At 35.9% G+C, this 21,204-nt stretch overlaps 1 protein-coding gene across 1 annotated transcript in view; it reads right to left on the bottom strand.

Moving 5' to 3' along the window:
• Positions 1 to 2,582: 2,582 nt before the first annotated feature.
• LOC124360402 overlaps positions 2,583 to 21,204 on the bottom strand; it is a 31,630-nt gene continuing 13,008 nt past the window's right edge. The window contains exons 2-3 of the mRNA XM_046814006.1: positions 5,886 to 6,044; positions 2,583 to 5,807 (exon numbers count right to left, since the gene is read on the bottom strand). Of these exons, the coding sequence (XP_046669962.1) occupies positions 5,491 to 5,807; positions 5,886 to 6,044 (476 nt within the window). The 3' untranslated portion in view covers positions 2,583 to 5,490. The remainder of the gene's footprint in view (positions 5,808 to 5,885; positions 6,045 to 21,204) is intronic.

Raw genomic sequence — 21,204 nt, 5'->3', positions numbered from 1 at the left:
TTTTTGAGATATTGAGCGGATGTAAATCTGATAAGAATAAATTAATAATACTTCAGTTATCACAAAATCTGCCTAATTCTTCCATCTGAGCCAGAAGGACAAATGTTGTATTTGATTTGTTAAGGTTGGAAGAATCAAGGTTTCCATTACTTCATCCACTAAATAAGTTTTCTCAACCTTATGGTTTATTCACCTCCCTAACAGCAGTCACACCATGAATTTATGAGGAGTCAGTCTTTTACGACTTAACTGCCAGCTCTGTCACGCAAGTCCTTTTTCTCTCTCTGGATGACTTCTACCTGCAACTTCAATTTTGATTCTCTTATAATTATATTTTTCATGTGGATTAACAGAACCAGAATCAGTTTAAATAAATGACTTTTTACTGTTAAAGCAGAATATGAATTTTGTTTCTTCATAGCAAGATTGGAATACTTCAACACTTCTGACCTCATTGGAAACTTATTGCTATTCAAAGTACAATAATAATATAAGGATAAGGAATAAATTATAAGTAAAGTAGGATGAAAGAATCAATAGCAAAGTTGTAATTACAAAATATATCTTTTAACATAACAATAAAACATAAATATACAACTACAGAACAAAATGTAATACTTGTTCTACTATTTTCTATCATCTATACTCAATACGCAATTCACAGCTAATGTCAAATTTTCAAAATATAATGTGTAGTAAGTTGGTGTTAAGAATGTTGCCTTTGGTCAAATTACTTTGTAGGCACACCAGCTCTTGGAAAGCTGACATTTATCTTTATATTGTACTTGGTGTTAATCACATTTAGTTTTAAACATTTTATTTTATTAAAATACGTTTAGTTTTAAACATTTTATTTGATTCAAATCACATTTAGTTTTAAACGCTTTATTTGATTAATGTTATTTAACATGTTTTTGGAAACTTTAATTATGCCTCTTTGTATAAGAAAACAATCTAATGGTTACACTTTCACTAGTTTCACAAATACTGTTAAGTATTTATGAAATGGCATTCATAATGTTTCATCATGATATTTTGTACTATTTGCTTTGAAAGTCATTCTTTAATGCACAGTAAAGCTTGTCAAGCTAAATAAAATATATCTTTTTAATTAATTTTTATTGGCCCTTGTATAAAAAATACAATTCATGGTTGTCAACTTTATAAATGTTGTTAATAGGATATTAAAATTGAACAAATAAAATCATGGGCTACACCAAATCCAGAGTATTTTAAATTTGAGTTCACTCAGTTCTGAGGGTCATGCACAAAGATTGTCACGTAGGATTAGAACAGACATTAGGATTATATTATACAAATACAGTATACTTGTATAATGAATGTGCATAGTTTTGTATAGCAGAAATGAACATTGTACTTACACATTGAACATTGTTGTTGGATGAATTTGTACTTAAGGAACATCAGAAAACGTAGAACATCATAGCCTTAGCAACAAGGTTAGACTTTGTGTTTTCTTCAGCCCATAAATGTACAAATAACATATTGTAAACCTTTCTGAGAAGTTGTACTTTTAATATATTACTGTGAAATTAATTGCAGAATATAGTAATTATTTAATTGATTTGTTTATGACAAAAAATGCTAAGTAATATATTTTTTGCATGGAAATTATAAATTTTGTTATATTGAGTTGAAAAAAAGGTTTGTTTTAATAGCTCTAAATTATATTTGTTTGTACTTCTATATAAGTAATAAATAAATACACCACATACAGACTAGAAATCACATTTTTTATATTACTATTTAATAAAAAAAGTATACAACAATTATATTCTAAAACTACATATCTACTACACTAATACTAAAACTAGACAATGATACATTAGTGAAGACCATTAAGGAATGGCTATATTACAATGAAATTTGAAATGTAGTTATTACTCAGTGTAATTATAAGATATTAAGGAACAATTTACATTCTATTAATTTTTTATATCAATAGATGTGACAATAATATGAATTACATATAAGTAGCTGTTGTTTAGCTTACATTACTCAAATATACATTATTCAAATTTCTTCATTGTTCCAGCCTCAATCTGACATCAATACAAAGAGGTTTTTTCTCTTTCAAATGTTCAAGAAGTTACATTTCAGGTTGGAAAAATAAATTAAGTGAGCTGGAGGATCACAAGCAGTATTTTAACAATCAAACAGATGTACCTTACACAGTCAAGTTTTGTTTTCTGATCACTGCAGTTTAGGGCAGTGTGGCACCCACTGAAATAAAAACTTAGTTCTCTGTTACAGCCACAACAGAGAACTAAGCAGTGTTAAACCTTTAGGTATTAGCTGTTAGATATTGTTTTTATCAGGATACTGGTGAAAAAATGTAATATAATTGTTTTTATAATACCGGTACATTACTATAAACTGGTAACATTTGGAAAAAACATCATCAATTAGCCTATTCTTATCATTTCTGCAGAGAAAACTTTGAAACCGTTAAAGTTTTGTTAAAACCTTTTTTGTCTAACAACTGGAAATGTTCAAACAAATTGAAGATTTGGGGTTATTGTGCTAGTGATATAGTCATAACTCTCAATATAGTTATTAAAATCCTGTACAAAATATACGTTTTTACTTGTTTACAAATATAATTTTCAAATCACTTATAGTTTTTAATGTTATGTCCTTGAGGTATCTTTAAGAAGTAGATTGCGATTGTTTTGCTTCAATTTTCTCTTTTTATATTATACTTAATACAATAATATATAACAGAGAAATTAAACCAAAATCCAACAAGGCTGCTTTTGTTTAGAAAATCTGGATGAGCTAATAAATTCACAAAGCCTAACTGAGAATATTTTTTGTTACATTCAAGACAAATTTATTAAGTACCGGTATCATTGTAACAGCTGAGCTTTTTACTTATTTTACCCAAATATTGGTTTGTCGCTACTAACAAAAATTTTACACTACAAATTTTAAGCATGTATAATAGAACTACTGTAACGAATGATTTATTGAATCTGAATTCCAGCGTTATTCAAGAGAGTCCAGGATCAGTGCATTGTGTAATTAATGCCTTGTCATCATCAATACTGTGATGGCTGACATGCAGTAACAAGAGATGCCACAGTCCACACAGTAGGTATAGGATGGGAATGAGCAATGAAACGGTATTCAAAACATTCAATCAGTTACATAAACATCATGCAACATTCCTTCTTGAATAGCATTCTTCTGAGAAAATTAGTTAAGTTGCGTTAGATAATATTACAGCGGCACACCCAGGATTTCAGTTTGGGATCCAAACCCTTTTTAAACTCATATTTTCGTGGAGGAGATTTTTTATTTATTCCTTAAAAATGCAAGGTTGAGTAAAAACCCAGTTTCTAATACCACTACATCTAATTTATTTCGAGATTGTAGCCTATGTAGAGGTTTTTTTCTTCCGTAGTATTCCTCGCTCATACTTTTCACTGTTTGTCTGCCTGTGACTTCACAAATTCGTACGTAAATCTTGTCTGTATTGTGTTTCAAATTCCATTTTGCAACGTCGTTGGACCTCTAAAACAGTGGTCTTTAAATAATTACGGCCTGTCGCGTCGGCTGGATCTAGCCCGCTGCTAGTCAGCAAAAATTAATTTCTGTCAATAGCGAAGTGATGAAGGATTTTAGTGATGCGAGTGTTGTAGAAACTCGCTTTTGCTAGGCTAACTTAACATTAGCCCTATTAGTTAAAGGTTATCTTTTAAGTAGTATTCCTGATAGTATTTCTTATATATACCTTATTTTACTTTCAAAACATTAAAATATGTTTTCCTTATGAATTTGTTACGAAAAACCAATCAATGCTTATAAAAAAATAAGACTTCTTGGGATTTAATTTCTAATGTTTTTTTTTAACAACCATATTGGTTCACCACGAAATGGTGGGAAATTGGGCAAACATACAATGCACTTCACTTTAAGAAGCAACTGATAGTAACAGCACTACACTGCACTGCGTGAGAAATGTGGCATGTGGTAGCCGCCGCCGTTCGAGCTACCGTATGTGGTTCGGTCTGTAACACGAGTTATTGGCGCCAAACAAACTCGTATAGCCTAGCCTACCTTTATTTTCTCAATCTCAATATATCAGTTTCTGCTCTGTTGTCGATGGTGACTAAAAGAGAAACCTTGATAGCGAACGCCGAGTGTTTAATGATAAGTGGAGTGAGGAATGTTAAGTTGAAAACAGCAACATTGCATTGTGTTTTATTTGTAACAAAAATATATGTGTTGATATAGTATAGTATTCGTAGACGTTCCCGAGTAGGAAAGTACAATATTTTTTTGTAACTATGTAATCTCACCGTACCATGTTTATGAAGAATAAGCATCATGTTTGAGCAAGATTCAAAATCTGTTACAGATTGGTTAAGCCAGCCAAATTTTCCTGACATGTTTGTAAAACCTTGCATTGAAAGGGTTGGGAATTACGTCCCCAAAACCTGCAAATATTTCATTCACTCAGATTGTCGTCAAATAGGCTACAAATATGCGCCGACCAGAATATATAGGCACTGATGTTAGTCACTAGTTTGAATATGCCTGTAGTAATGCGAGTGGCATTCTATTGCTGGTATAGATTCAATTCTTTTTATTGCATAAGGTACAAAGAAGTACATCGCAATCGTCAATATAGAATAAAACCAATTTTATTTAGTTGGTAAACAACTTTGTTTGAGGGTGGCGTGTGAAATGCAAGTTTACTAATCCTTTCACTGTCAGTATTCAGACTTCTGTAGGTCACGCTTAAATTCGGTAACTTATGATCTGGACATTATTGTAAAACTATTCATTTAAAATATACAATTCACATAAACCGTTATAATCTATAAGCATTGTTTTCAGATAAATGATTCTATACTTATTTTTCCAAATAATAGTCTATGAGTAGCTAATTTATACATTTGAACTACTTGAATCGCAATTTTAATAAATTGTGTGTTTATATTAAATAATAAAACGCCCCTAACACTCTATGTTTTACTATATTAACATGAACCTTCTATGAGTATAATTAGAAAATTGATGATGTAAAATATTGGTCTTGGCAGTCCAAGCACTTGCCTGCACTGAACAGTTTGGTACTTATTGCACATGTATTCAGTAATTTACCTCACTATGTAATCCACGATAACTATATTATTTAATTCTTTATTTTTCATATATTCGCTAATAGCAATTCATACAAATCCGATAAAACCCTTTTTGTTTGTTAAATAATGCAATAATTAATTAAAGAATATTTCCATCATAAGTGTGAATTTATAAAAAAGAAATAGCATGTTTTGTGTTGAACACAGAATTTGTTGTAAAGACCTTACTTTGAAAGAGGACAATCTGCTCTCTACATAAATGATCGATCAAGTTGAAATTTGCACTACCGTACATAAGGTACGTTTTTACCATAGTAAAACACTATCACAGTTTACAATGTACACTGAAGGAAACATCCACGAATATAGAACCGAACTACCTCCAAACTGTCAGCAAGATCAATATAACTGAGGGGACTAGAGAAGGTGTCAGTGGTGCGGAGCATGATTTGGTTCTGTTGACCTGTAGAGGCGTCGATTGAGTGGTGGTGGATGTAGAGATGATGGAGGTGGAGACGGGATCAGGAGGAGGCTCGCCGCTACCCTCCACCAGATCCTCGTCATCTGTGACCGTGGCCGCCACAGGAGGCGGGGAGTTACAGAGCTGTCCAGCGCAGTAGCAGTACTCCACGCCGTTAGCTGGCTTACAAGAATTCATCGCGAACTGAGCACAAGTCCTCGTCACCTGCGACCCTGCAACGGTTACGTGGTCAGGTCAGATGATACTGTGGGATCGGATTGGAGTCCGTTTGGTTACTTGACGAACCATACCTTTAGTCTGTGTGAGACATCCCTGGTAGCCAGGCGGACAATCCCTCATCTCCGTGCTGAGTCGACAAGAGACGAGAGCAGAACCGGGGAACAGCGCCTCCACCTCCGGCGCGCCACCACTCGGGACACACACGTGACAGCGCTGCTGGGCCCTGACCACTGTAACACACACCACACACACTACATTCTTGTGTATCATACTATAGTTTCTGTATGATGTATGTTGACCACTGCAACACACCACACACACTACATTCTTGTGTATCATACTATAGTTTCTGTATGATGTATGTTGACCACTGCAACACACCACACACACTACATTCTTGTGTATCATACTATAGTTTCTGTATGATGTATGTTGACCACTGCAACACACCACACACACACACTACATTCTTGTGTATCATACTATAGTTTCTGTATGATGTATGTTGACCACTGCAACACACCACACACACTACATTCTTGTGTATCATACTATAGTTTCTGTATGATATTTGTTGACCACTGCAACACACCACACACACTACATTCTTGTGTATCATACTATAGTTTCTGTATGATGTATGTTGACCACTGCAACACACCACACACACTACATTCTTGTGTATCATACTATAGTTTCTGTATGATATTTGTTGACCACTGCAACACACCACACACACTACATTCTTGTGTATCATACTATAGTTTCTGTATGATGTATGTTGACCACTGCAACACACCACACACACTACATTCTTGTGTATCATACTATAGTTTCTGTATGATGTATGTTGACCACTGCAACACACCACACACACACACTACATTCTTGTGTATCATACTATAGTTTCTGTATGATATTTGTTGACCACTGCAACACACCACACACACTACATTCTTGTGTATCATACTATAGTTTCTGTATGATGTATGTTGACCACTGCAACACACCACACACACACTACATTCTTGTGTATCATACTATAGTTTCTGTATGATATTTGTTGACCACTGCAACACACCACACACACTACATTCTTGTGTATCATACTAGTTTCTGTATGATGTATGTTGACCACTGCAACACACCACACACACTACATTCTTGTGTATCATACTATAGTTTCTGTATGATATTTGTTGACCACTATAACAAGTCATCACTACATTGGCTGAGATCAGATCTTGTGTATCATACTATGGTTTCTGTATGATGAACTATGTTCACTTGTATTTGGTGTTACTAGTGGATTATTTCGAGTACTATGCGTGTCTATACTTAATTAAGCGATTCTTGCAACATTTGAACTTCTTCCAACGATCAATGTTTCCCCTACGTATAGTTAATTTTGTGTGGATATTTTCCCTGCCACTTATTCATTGGCTTTATATCAGATTAATAATCCACTAATATGCGTTTTGACAAGAGAACAAGCATTTCTTCTTAATGGTTGTTTTACCCTCTCTCCCTAAAAGTATATAAGTGCAAATTATACACATCATACCATACACGTATCCGTATCAAAATTAGTCCCAGTAATTAACGTTAATAAAAGTTACAGCTTTCTCGTAAAATTATTCCTATTAAACGAGGCAAATAACAATAAGAATAATATGTTCAGTTAGTTATGTATACGGTTTATCACGTACAATTTTAGGTAGATTTCATAGAAATCTGTCTATTGCTATTGATCTTATGGCGGAATTTCCAAGAGATTTTTGGCATTTGCTCCAATCATGGCTCCAGAATCCAAAACTACCATAATCCTAAAATTTATATGTATACAGTGTGTAAATTAAGTCCTGATACGCCTGGGTATTTTCCAAACGGATTGAGATCGATGTAAATCTTCACCATACCTATTAAAATACTTTTTTTTGAACTTTTTAGAGTATAAAAATTCCCTCCCCCCTTATTCAAATGAGAATAGAGGGATGTCACTTTAAATTTTAAAATTGCAACCCCTATCTTGCGACATGTCAATTTAAAGGTCTATTCAATTGAAATACATTTACACAAAGATAGCTCTCTACGACGTTCCTAGCAAAAGTTATTAGCAAATAATGCAAAAAAATAATCTGCAGGGACAATGCCAATGTTTTGTGCTTATCAACTCAATGCAAGCCTAATATCTTTCAGTAAGACTTTGAGATGTCAAGCTTATCCCGTTACGTAGTATCTAATGTTTGTGGTGTGCATAGTTTTGGTAAGTAGTGTCTTTACCAAAATGTGTCTTTTTTAATAACCCATTACAATGTAAGGGGTTATTATAACAATAGTTTTTGTTCTCACGTGGTTCTTTTTATATCTCATAAGATTTCTAGATAGCGGAGTACAAGTTTTAAGTAGTATACAACATTGCGAGATCAATTATTAACAACATAACTACCGTAATTCATAATATATTCAGACTATACTTGGTCCATAGTTAGTACTTATATGTTTGGATGAGTTCGTAACCAGTTATAACCAATAAAAAATTTCAAGATGGCGTTCATTTGCATTTGATCACAATTTTTATGTCGGGTATTTCATAACGTATATCAAAATTGACAAATTTCTTTGAATTATAAAGCAATTTTAAGCAACATTTATTTTTACTTATTTTTTGATAACTCTTAAACTTTAAAGATTGTGGCCGTTTAAATTTATAGAAGTATTTAATTTAAACCGATATATGTGAGTATGTTTACAAACATAATTTCGGAATTGAATCAAGTTCACTTTATTACAAAGAAATTGATATGCTTGTAACAAATTGTATGTGTAAGGTTTCAGATAAAGCGTGATATGTGAAAGTGTTGCGATTATACTAGCATGCCAATAAACAGCAACATGGACAGTTATTGTCCTATCAGTGTTGTGCAAATTAAACATCTAAACAAATATCGCATCTTCAGTTTGACATTTAGAGATGACGGTAACATGTGAAATCTACCTTTCTTCCGACTCAGGCGGAAGAGATAGTTAGTATTTGAACGAGTAAGAAAATGGCAAAATATTTTGATGAGACGTTGTAGGATATTTTGTTATCTTTACTTTGATATCCAAATACCAATATTTACTATCCAAAAATATCTCTTAACGGTGCCAACAGTAAAGAGATTACTTCGGGAACTCAACTTTGGAGTGGCTCTGTTGATTTCGCTGTGGTGTGATCGTTCTCAAGCAGTACAGACAGTATCAGGTATATTTTTCTTCATTCAAATATACTGTGGTACAAAGTAGTATAGCAGAGTGTGTGTGGCAAGGCACTGCAGAAAAAATCGTATGTAGACACTATCCAATCATTAAAGGTAATATGTTCTTTTGTGTTCTCTTGTAAGAACTAATTTATGTCAGCGCAAAATATATCATTGTTAAAAATAAAGATAGAGTGAAAAGGTTCCAAATACAAACTTAATATTAGTACCTATTCTCATCTAACAACAAGGAGTAATATCGGTACGTCCTGTAGGCCTTGCCTAGTTCTTCTTTATCTTGAATATTTCTAATTTATTATACTCAGCTTAAACCTTTTTATTTTTTACACAATCTGACGTTGTTCTAATATTTTAGTATAAACAGAATGGATGTATGACCCTCTATAGTACTTTCATAATTATATAACGATAAGATTTATCTATAAAATCAGTGCTAAAACTTATTACATTTACCTCTTCGAGATTTTTTTTAGGAAAATTTGTATCGTACAGATTTCTAAACTGTTTTAGCTGCATATTGAATAGCTAGAGTAACTCCTTCATATTCGGGTACACTCAATCGAAATGGATTTATATTAATGGGTAAATATTCATTCCTGCATTTGAAGAAGACATGAATTTGAATTTGAAATCAACAGTACGTACGACCCGAACAGTTGGAGAGTTGCACGTTAGTAATATTTATGTCACCGGCAGCCATCTATCTACTCGTATTTCTTTTCACCCAACTAATAACTTTTTGTATGTTTGACTGACACTTATTAAAAACAAAACCCTTACGTAGTTGACGGTTGGTTTTAAGTATTTCAAACTAAAAAAGTATTACCTGAGTGAAAATTAATTTCAAGAAAAGCTGGGTTTTATGTTTATACATTTCAAATCACCTCTTAGCTCCCGGAGGTATGGACCAGTAGCAACTATGTATTTAAAATACTTATCATCCTGAAGTATTTAAACGTTATTTATTCATAATCTTCTTATAAATAAACATGAACCGCAAAATGTGTTGGTAAGCGCAAATCTCGAGAACGGCTGGACCAATTCGGTTAATTCTTTTTGTAAAATGTCCATTGAAATCCGAGGAAGGTTTTTATGAAGAAAAAAATTAAGAAAAATTACCTAGAATATTTTTGAATTCAGACAAAAATGTAGGTTTTACGTTTCATAATTCAAATTAAACTGGCACTAAACAGCTGTTGACAGCTATAGCTCGACAAACTTTTTGAAACATATGTTTACAATTAAATTTTATCAATAATAAGTAAACAGTGCTTGATCGGCAGTGTAATGCCGAATAAAATTTTTATAGGACTCCTATCATATTACATCATAATTGCTTTACTAAGTAATATAAGGACTTCGGTACTAAAGATTGCGTGCTTAAGCCGCGAGTAACAGCTAGTATTCTTATAGTTGTGTACACACGTGCTGTATATGATACGTGTGTAGAGAGAGGACTACATCACGGTCATATCCCTAGTGTTTGTATGTAGTTCGGTTATAGCTTGTATAACAATGTCAACACTACACGGTACAGCCGCGGCTTGATGTAACCAGATGTGCACCGGCCCTCCACTGTCACACACGTGTGTAGAGAGAGGACTACATCACGGTCATATCCCTAGTGTTTGTATGTAGTTCGGTTATAGCTTGTATAACAATGTCAACACTACACGGTACAGCCGCGGCGCGCTGTGACCAGATGTGCACCGGCCCTCCACTGTCACACACGTGTGTAGAGAGAGGACTACATCACGGTCATATCCCTAGTGTTTGTATGTAGTTCGGTTATAGCTTGTATAACAATGTCAACACTACACGGTACAGCCGCGGCGCGCTGTGACCAGATGTGCACCGGCCCTCCACTGTCACACACGTGTGTAGAGAGAGGACTACATCACGGTCATATCCCTAGTGTTTGTATGTAGTTCGGTTATAGCTTGTATAACAATGTCAACACTACACGGTACAGCCGCGGCGCGCTGTGACCAGATGTGCACCGGCCCTCCACTGTCACACACGTGTGTAGAGAGAGGACTACATCACGGTCATATCCCTAGTGTTTGTATGTAGTTCGGTTATAGCTTGTATAACAATGTCAACACTACACGGTACAGCCGCGGCGCGCTGTGACCAGATGTGCACCGGCCCTCCACTGTCACACACGTGTGTAGAGAGAGGACTACATCACGGTCATATCCCTAGTGTTTGTATGTAGTTCGGTTATAGCTTGTATAACAATGTCAACACTACACGGTACAGCCGCGGCGCGCTGTGACCAGATGTGCACCGGCCCTCCACTGTCACACACGTGTGTAGAGAGAGGACTACATCACGGTCATATCCCTAGTGTTTGTATATAGTTCGGTTATAGCTTGTATAACAATGTCAACACTACACGGTACAGCCGCGGCGCGCTGTGACCAGATGTGCACCGGCCCTCCACTGTCACACACGTGTGTAGAGAGAGGACTACATCACGGTCATATCCCTAGTGTTTGTATGTAGTTCGGTTATAGCTTGTATAACAATGTCAACACTACACGGTACAGCCGCGGCGCGCTGTGACCAGATGTGCACCGGCCCTCCACTGTCACACACGTGTGTAGAGAGAGGACTACATCACGGTCATATCCCTAGTGTTTGTATGTAGTTCGGTTATAGCTTGTATAACAATGTCAACACTACACGGTACAGCCGCGGCGCGCTGTGACCAGATGTGCACCGGCCCTCCACTGTCACACACGTGTGTAGAGAGAGGACTACATCACGGTCATATCCCTAGTGTTTGTATGTAGTTCGGTTATAGCTTGTATAACAATGTCAACACTACACGGTACAGCCGCGGCGCGCTGTGACCAGATGTGCACCGGCCCTCCACTGTCACACACGTGTGTTCCGAAGATCACTTTTCATGTCATACATACATGCTACTATCATTTTATGGATGTGCGCCTGAACTAAATAGTAAATTAATACGGCCTTCATTTTTTGTTTATGAACCGTAATAAAACATTAAATGATTGATATGCAGTGCTAGGCGCAAACATGCTTAGAAGATATTTTTTATTTTGATTAATATTTTATTTCTTGGAAGTTGCGCGCATGTCTTACAATAATTCCTATATTCACTGGGAAATTACGTACAGTATATTTTTATTGGTATATCCTAATAGTATTATAAGTAACACCGTCATTATTGGCACACATTATTTACGATGCATTTAGGTATTAAGTATAATTTATAAATAGAAATATTTCTTATTTATTAAATTAATTGAAACGGCTAATTTTGAGTTAGCAATTTAATTACAATTCAAGTTGCGGTACTATAAGTGACTTAGTGGACGAACTTTACCAGCATAGCAGTTTGTTCCAACACTTGCGTGTTGGTGTTTACGCGCGCGCGTTTTCTTAATTTACAAATACCGATTAAATATTCTAATGAAAATGTTCTCTTAGGTTCATTTCAAATTGGCCGTTCAATCTATTGTAGGAAACGTTTCTTTATTTTTTTAAATTAGTTTTTAATTTGGTTGCCGCGCCGTAGTGAGTTAAGAAATGCATTCTAAGTAACGTATTTGATACATTTTACACTGTCGATAGAAATCGCTAATAAACAAGAATATTGGCAATAAAACACTCGAAAATTTGTTGTTGTTTTAATGTGGTTGGTGTAGGTTAAACGTTTTAAAAATATCATTAATTTCGTTATTATGAACTGCCTCAAAATATCAAAACGACCTTGAAGGTGATTATTCTGTACGTAATGATCTGAAACTATGAATCTAATGTTTTGTCGATACTGTAGTAGTGAAGGGGTACTGTAGTCGATACTGTAGGGGGTACTGTAGTCGATACTATTTACTGTAGTCATTAATTTCGTTATTATGAACTGCCTCAAAATATCAAAACGACCTTGAAGGTGATTATTCTGTACGTAATGATCTGAAACTATGAATCTAATGTTTTGGTCGATACTGTAGTAGTGAAGGGGTACTGTAGTCATTAATTTCGTTATCATGAACTGCCTCAAAATATCAAAACGACCTTGAAGGTGATTATTCTGTACGTAATGATCTGAAACTATGAATCTAATGTTTTGTCGATACTGTAGTAGTGAAGGGGTACTGTAGTAGTGAAGGGGTACTGTAGTCGATACTGTAGTAGTGAAGGGGTACTGTAGTCGATACTGTAGTAGTGAAGGGGTACTGTAGTCGATACTGTAGTAGTGAAGGGGTACTGTAGTCGATACTGTAGTAGTGAAGGGGTACTGTAGTCGATACTGTAGTAGTGAAGGGGTACTGTAGTCATTAATTTCGTTATACTGTAGTAGTGAAGGTGATTATTCTGTACGTAATGATCTGAAACTATGAATCTAATGTTTTGTCGATACTGTAGTAGTGAAGGGGTACTGTAGTCGATACTGTAGTAGTGAAGGGGTACTGTAGTCGATACTGTAGTAGTGAAGGGGTACTGTAGTCGATACTGTAGTAGTGAAGGGGTACTGTAGTCGATACTGTAGTAGTGAAGGGGTACTGTAGTCGATACTGTAGTAGTGAAGGGGTACTGTAGTCGATACTGTACGTTTACGTTGTTTAATTGACAAACATTACGGTTGTCAATACTTCGAGGGGTATACCGAAACCGCCTACGATACAGAAAAATAAATAACTAAACATTTTGAATTAAGAGTACGTATCTGGAAGGTTTGAAAGATTTCGATCGCATAAAAACAACCCGATAGACTTCAAACTTGCTTCCGAAATAGTAACCATTTTGTTGTTGATTTATAGGAAATTGTTCGACTCTTCTTCAGTTTCGTTCACTAGCTTTAATTTTAGAAATTTAACGAGGCTGGTATCATAGAAGGTCGACGTTCGCGTTTAGTTTATAAAGCAGTAAATCAAAAGACATCATAACAAACTACAAGGCAGATTTCGGTTTACACGTTGGCCAACTTTATATTTTGTTTGGCCTAGTTTGCATTATATGTGAAATCATATTTACTATGCGAAAATTCTACTACACTAATATTTTTTGGCTAAAATTACAAGTGAGCGTGTTTTCTATTTTATGTTTGCTTATTGTGAATACTGTTCTTACCGTAATGACTTTGGTTGCTACTAACACACTAATAGACTAATTATAAAGCTTAGTATGTGACTGAAGAAAAGAATTTGTGATGTAATGCTCCTGGTAAAATGCTTGTGCCATCTGACATATGAACAAGACGTGAATAAGAATGATTGTAATCCTCTCCGATCTGACAAAGATGGAAAGGTCACCGTAACTAATGAATCTAATTCAGTAATGTATTATTAATAGGTGACTCGTTTTGCTGGTGAAATGAGTTCTAGGAGAGGAGCTACCTATGTTAGAACTATGCCCAGGAGGTAAAAGATGAAATTAAAATTCACGTAATGAATTTATTTTTTGAAAGTGGAGTTTTCCCAAATACTTTCAATCATAAAGCTCTTGCACAAAAAGGAAAACTAGATGACCATGACACCTTAGGCTAATTTATATTACATAAATGTTTTGTGCAGTTTCTGAAAAAGCGATTCTTATTAGGTCTTTTATTACTAAAAAAACAATCAATTCGATTTGTCAAAGTTGGGTCAACTGTCAGTGCGATGTTCACACTTTTGGATAAGGTGATTAATGCTCTTGTGATAAAGGCAAATCTACTTTCGATGTCTTTTTTGATCTACGGAAGGAATGTGATATGGTTTCTCCATGATCTTCTCATGGATAAACTTGAGAGCATAACATTGATTTCATCGTATGAAAGGGAACGCCGACGAGTAGTTAGATGTCTTTCGTTGATGGTTTCACTTTAAGGCGTTGTTATTCTGCTGTGTAAAAAGTGAAGGCTCCATTCTCAAACCTCTTTTGCTCGCATAGCCTACTAATGACGTCAGGGGTTGCGTACCAGATGCCCATTTGTGCTTTTTTGCAGACGCCACGTCAATTAATTTTGACAGTCAATATCGTGGGGTCTTGGAGATTAAAACATGTGATGAATATAATATGACGGTCCAGTGGTTTAGAGAAAATGGTTAAACTTCAAAAACTGATAAGACCAAATTACTATATTTCACAAGCACAGGAAAGTGCTATGATGGCCTCGGGGTTTGGGTGGATGACGTGGAGGTAGTTTCTGAACACAACTTTAAGTTCTTGGGTTTTTGTCTATTGATAGGTATTTGACAATTTCTTCACATATAACAATGTATAGCACGGAATGTGTGTTCGGGAATATTTGTACTGCGTAGACCTGCACACATTACAAACACTTATGTTCTTCTTACAGCATACTATGACAGTGGCGCACCCAGAATTCGTCTCTGGGGGAGGGGTGTCCGGAACACCGGGAAGTCGGGAGCATGGACACTCCCGATATTAGTAGGAGGGTCCGGGGGCCTTCCCCCGAGAAAACTTCGAATATATTAGGTTCTAGAAGCGTTACATTATAATACGTCTGAACTAATAGAAGGAGGGCAAATATCAGGTCAGAGTACATAGTTTACAGTAAAACCACTCTACCACCAGTGGAAATTTATACAGGAATAATAAAATAGTCTGCAATAAATACAGTTTATCAGAAGTTATCTGTATTGTAGATACAAATGCGATTTGACACAGGTTAGTGACGTCCACGGATATAATACGAGGGAAGGGACAACCTGAGGATTCAGTCTCACAGAACGATGACCAATGAACAACTTCCATCTCAGGTTGGTGTTAAAGTGATCAACAGACTCGGAGTGCATCAAAGAATTGGCAACAAAGAAACGTTTCAAAGCTCGATTAAGAGATCATTTAGTGTCGAATGCGTTTATTCCCTTGATTAGCTCATGAAAAATATCTTGGAACGATAAAACTATTTTGTTAACTCTGTTGCCGAAATGAATAACATTTTTGTGTTGACGATTGTAAAAAAATTTTTTAACTAATGTAACATTGGTCAAAATTGATGTTTTAAAGTTCAAATTATAGAATAATTGTATTAGAATAAGTTAGACACATGCAATACAATAATTGTAAAATACATTATCTACTGCAATAAAGAAAATTTGATTTTGATTTTGAGTGGTTACGTCATGAAGCTAAGTCATTATCATGAACATATAATTTGTAAACCACAATTTAAAACGTTTAATGTTTAACACAGATTCATTGAGGGGTTTTGTTAATTTACCGTAACCGGTAACTGTTTGCGGTTGAACGCGCAAATCGCGGGACTGCCCAGGGCGGTGTTGCCTTGTGGTGAGCTCGGGAAACCCAGTTACTACCGTGATGACGTAGTACAAGAGTACAAGTTACCGCAGACCGAAAGGCACGGTACAGGTTACTTAAGGCATTTTTACGATGCATATACGTTACACGTTTATCGCCGTTCCTGGTGCAAAGTAATCGGACTCGTTTAGCAGTAACAGGAGCTGGAACATGTAAATCGAACCTTTTAGCATTACTTTGTAACGTATGATTCTAAACAAGTACGAGTACATTTTGTTCTCGGTTACTGAAAGTACCGGGACAGGTAGAAACTACAAGAGATAGTAAGAACTAACCTCACTTTCGTAGTTGCTGCGTGACGGTAAAATTCAAATATTTATAGTTTTTAACAAAATTGATTTATTATATGTGTAGTGGCATGTATTTCGCAAACTAAGATGTACACACATACAGTACAAATGTTTAATTTATATATTTTATTATGACAGATTTCAAAATTCCGTCATAAAAGTTCCTTTTAGCCGAAAAAAAGACAATTAGGCAATCGATTATTCGATTATTTTGGAATAAAACTATCTTGGGAGAACCGGTTTTCGTTCGTCAGCCAACCCTCCCCCCCCCCCCCCGACGGTGTGCTCCTTTACAAAATCTCTGTTTTCTCTTATTTATCTTACGCTGTGGCAATCTGAGGATAAGAAGTAACGAATTCTAAATGTGTTTTTACCTTACAAACGAAGGAATTGCGGTTACTACTGGAATTCGTCAGAGTATTGCATATTGCAGACCTATTTTTTAAAGAAATTAATAATTCTAACTTTCCCTTGTATATATTTTACACGATATTTTTTTAACGGAATTGTAGTAGGCCTATTGTTCTGTCTCTTATCTCACAATCTAAATACTGTCTTAGAAACAAACATAAACTAAAATCCCTTTCCACAGTACACCTTTATTTAAAAATCACGATTATTACTATACCATAGTATTATTCAACGCCCTTCCAGAGTTAGATCTAGGCTATATACTTTTAAAAGGAAGCTCAAGATATTTTTACTAGAACAATGTTATTAATCAATGAAATATTATGTTTGAATGGTCATTTTGACACAAGCCAATGTACGTATTTATGTTTCATGGCAATAAAGGTTTTTTACTTTGTCTTTACAACATGGACGACTCCGTTCAAATACAACTTCGTCTAAAGGAGTGTCTGGAGTGATAGAGCTTAAACGGGCTGAGTTAATCCGGATCCAATCAAATAATACTTTTTACTTGAGTGCAAAAACGAGGAAAGTTAGTGAAAGCCAGTTTAATCTGCGATGGTGTAGTGGTGTGGTGAGGAGGAGGGGGAGGGGGAGGCGCCACATTGTCGCAGTAGGGGACGGTGACGGTGACTAACACTTGATGATGCATGACATGTCTCAGCCTGTGATTGTGCTCCAGAGCGCATTCTGCGAGGGTGTCGCTGAGCTCGATAACAACAACAGGGGCAGGGACACCACCGGTAGTGCGCGCTGTTAAAACCTGCAGGAGTACCTGTACTCACTACCTGGCCCGAACATACATAGTCATAAGTACTTGATATTCTAAACATCAATGTTCACAGTCCTGATTTTATTTAATTGGCAAACGAAACTGTTATTACAATAATAGGACAATTTGTGCGGTTTTACAAGTAGTACCACAGTTATTGTTCAATGTGGACACCTACCACCAACACCAACATGGCAAACCACAAACGTGATAGTCTGTCCTTGCCAGACATTTCCTACAGTACTCTGGTCGATTGATGAAATTATTTCTGTTGATGGATTTCAGTTTCCTTTCTGGAAAGAGTGGTTATGGTAGGTACATTTGTTTATTTTCGTACATGTTTAGATTTTGACACTTGAAGAAGAGGAGAGAAATAAGTTGTTGAAAGGTTGTGTTTATGTATTTGTAACGTATAACGATGGCAACTAACCGAAATTCTGTTATCCACTCTGTCAGATAATATGGTGATAGGAAATCCAATTACAGACACTACATTTTTTCTAGTTTTTGAAGAATCCATAATATTGAAATAGTATTTAAAAACATGAAACACACTTAGTAGTCTGTGATGTTAAAAAGACGGATCATTAGAAACATTATCCTTATTATAGAACAACACAGACTACTTTAGATTTCCCTATGCCTCGCACACATTTGCAACCAATACTCGATTCATTCGTCTTAGAACCCACAGAATTCTCTTAAAAATCAAATACGGTACCACTTACGAATAAAACGATTACCGTAATTTTCTTATTAAATATTGTTCTTAAATGGCGTTGCATACTTAATATTGATTAGTAAGAATGAAATTCCAAGATTTATTCTTGTTCTCAAGTCACCGATTACACAGATTGCATTTGTTGCCTTTATAACATAACACCCGGTGCGAGCTGTGTGGTCGGCCTTGGTCACCTCACGTACTCGACTCTCACCACCGCGTGACCCAGGCATTTGTCTCCCTCATCATAAGCATAAGCACCTGTATATAAAAAACATTGTTAGTTAATCTACAAGTTGTACGTCAAAACATGAAGCCTGTACCTGAAAGTCAGGGCAGTCAGAAGTAGCACTGACCCACATCACTGCACAACTCATGCTTCAGACACCAGTCACAGAAGGTGAGACTGGAGAAACATTCAATATCGACACATTAGTGATATCGCTGCACCTCATCTGATATAAAAGAACAAGATGCCGATGCCGATGGCTGGGAGGATAAACGACTGACGTTAGTCCTTGCGTTTCTGTTCTGGTCCTTAAAGTCAGAGCATGTGCTCGAATTTTATTGGCTAAGACTTCTGTGACTGTTACAGTGTTTATAGGTTGCCGGTACGTCATCTGAAACAACACTGTAGACTGCGCCTGTACCGAGCAGTGGCCTGATTTGATGTGCTCCCCTCCTGACTGCTATGGACTTGCAGGTGGCCTACATATGCTTGATTACTTGATATAGAACTTGTTATTTTGTCATGTTTGAATTAGGCGAATCCACTGACAAATAATTTGTCGTTTTGTACTTTTTATATATGTTTAACATTATGTCATAAGTGTTTTACACCTGAAGAGTGGATACATTGCAATCCTCGAAACGTAACGTTCTATTTTATGATACAGAACAATGGTAAATGTTAGAAATAATGGTATCCTGTCAATGCACCAATAAACTTTAATTAAAGGTAAAGCTGCTTCGATGTAATAAACATGATTGCTCCGTGTTTGCTTGCATTGCGCTGGAAAGAGTCTAGAGTTATACAAACACACAGTGTTATATTAACTGTTTAGCTGTTGACATTTCCTTCAATCTATATACAGACATCAGTTCTCTTTGTTAGTAAAAAGCATGCGCTTATTCTGGAGTCTCCTGCAGAATCGTACATACAATGTTCGTACAAATAACAATATCACAGTTCCAAAACCTAAAACCACTTTCTATGAGAGACAATGAGTGTGCAATGGTTAGAGGCACTTCAACTCTCTACCGGATTCGCTGAAGATTGAAGGTGGTTTGCGTGTGTTTGATACACAAAGAGTTGTTTTTGCAGGGTTGCCTTTGCAGCGTGCAAAAATTTAGTTACAACAAAGTTAGGTTTATGGCCATTTGTAGAAGAATGATTCATTTGTTATAACTAACATCAAGTAGTCTTATGAGACATGAGTGAATCTGTTTGTAAAAGAGTTATTTGTAAAAACTAATAAACATATTTATTTGATAAGATACGAGTGGATTTTGTAGCTATCTGAATAAAGAATTTATTTCTTTCTTAATTCTATTCCATTTAAAAAATATCTGATTTTTCCGATCGTTTTCTTAAATTTGATAATTTCTGACTAATACAAAGTTTTGAAATGATGCTGATGTAAGCCTACAGTCATCAAGTTGCTTAAAAATTTCAAAGCAGTGGTAACAGACTAAATTTTAGTTTGTAAAACACTAGCAGCACTCGACATCCCGGTTGTTGTCATCTACCAACGCTAGACCAGAGTGATGTATGGTGGTTAGAAGGCACAGCGCAGAAGTCTAAATGACTGTGTAATTAGTGAATGGTGCACAGATGAGACATAATTACAGTTATGTAACTCACTAGCTGTAGCTAGTCGAGTATGTGGAGAGCGAGTGCTCACTGCTCAGTAAGCCCGCAGCGTGAACTAATGTATGCGCTCTGCGTGCCAAATTAGTCTACGTAGAACGAACAGCACGGGCACGTATAACCAGACCGACCGGTCTCCAGAGCCGGGCACTATGTTACACTGCTGTCACTGGATATACGAAAGCTTTCTATAAAACTATGATTGTGAACGAGCAGAGAAGGGCTGAGTGGGCGTATATGTACTCGCATACAAATGAGGCGCGTGTGGTTAATGGACATGAACACTGCCGAATATCTAAACGAATTGCAACACAGAATGCATAACATTCATTGCATTGAACACAAATATTGAAAGCCCTTCTTTCACTATGCGTTAAAACATTATGGTATTTATTTATCATTTAGCCACTCGGCTATCTTTAAAATAAAATTTTGAATAACTATTGGAAAATTCATAGTCATATTACCGAAAATGGATAAATAATGTCTGTACAACAACTGCGACTCCAAAGACCTAGTGTACTCCGACCCTGTCCATTTTTGGAAGCAGTTCTGGTTAGAGCTGCTAACAAATACAAATAAAACTTGTATTGCAACGTAAGGTAGTAACCCTACAAACTCTTCAATAAAAGTGAAACCTCGAAGTCTATTAAAGTTGGACTCATCAACTTAGCTTACGATAATATGCACTCTTAAGTTGGCAACACCTCAGATTTTGTTACAGGGATTTTGACATAAATGTGTCATAGCCCATGTTATGC

This window comes from Homalodisca vitripennis, chromosome 4, assembly GCF_021130785.1.
Source record: "Homalodisca vitripennis isolate AUS2020 chromosome 4, UT_GWSS_2.1, whole genome shotgun sequence".
NCBI classification, from domain to species: domain Eukaryota; kingdom Metazoa; phylum Arthropoda; class Insecta; order Hemiptera; family Cicadellidae; genus Homalodisca; species Homalodisca vitripennis.
The sequence above is the reverse complement of the archived record's forward strand: the minus strand, read 5'-3'. Positions and strand labels throughout refer to the sequence as shown.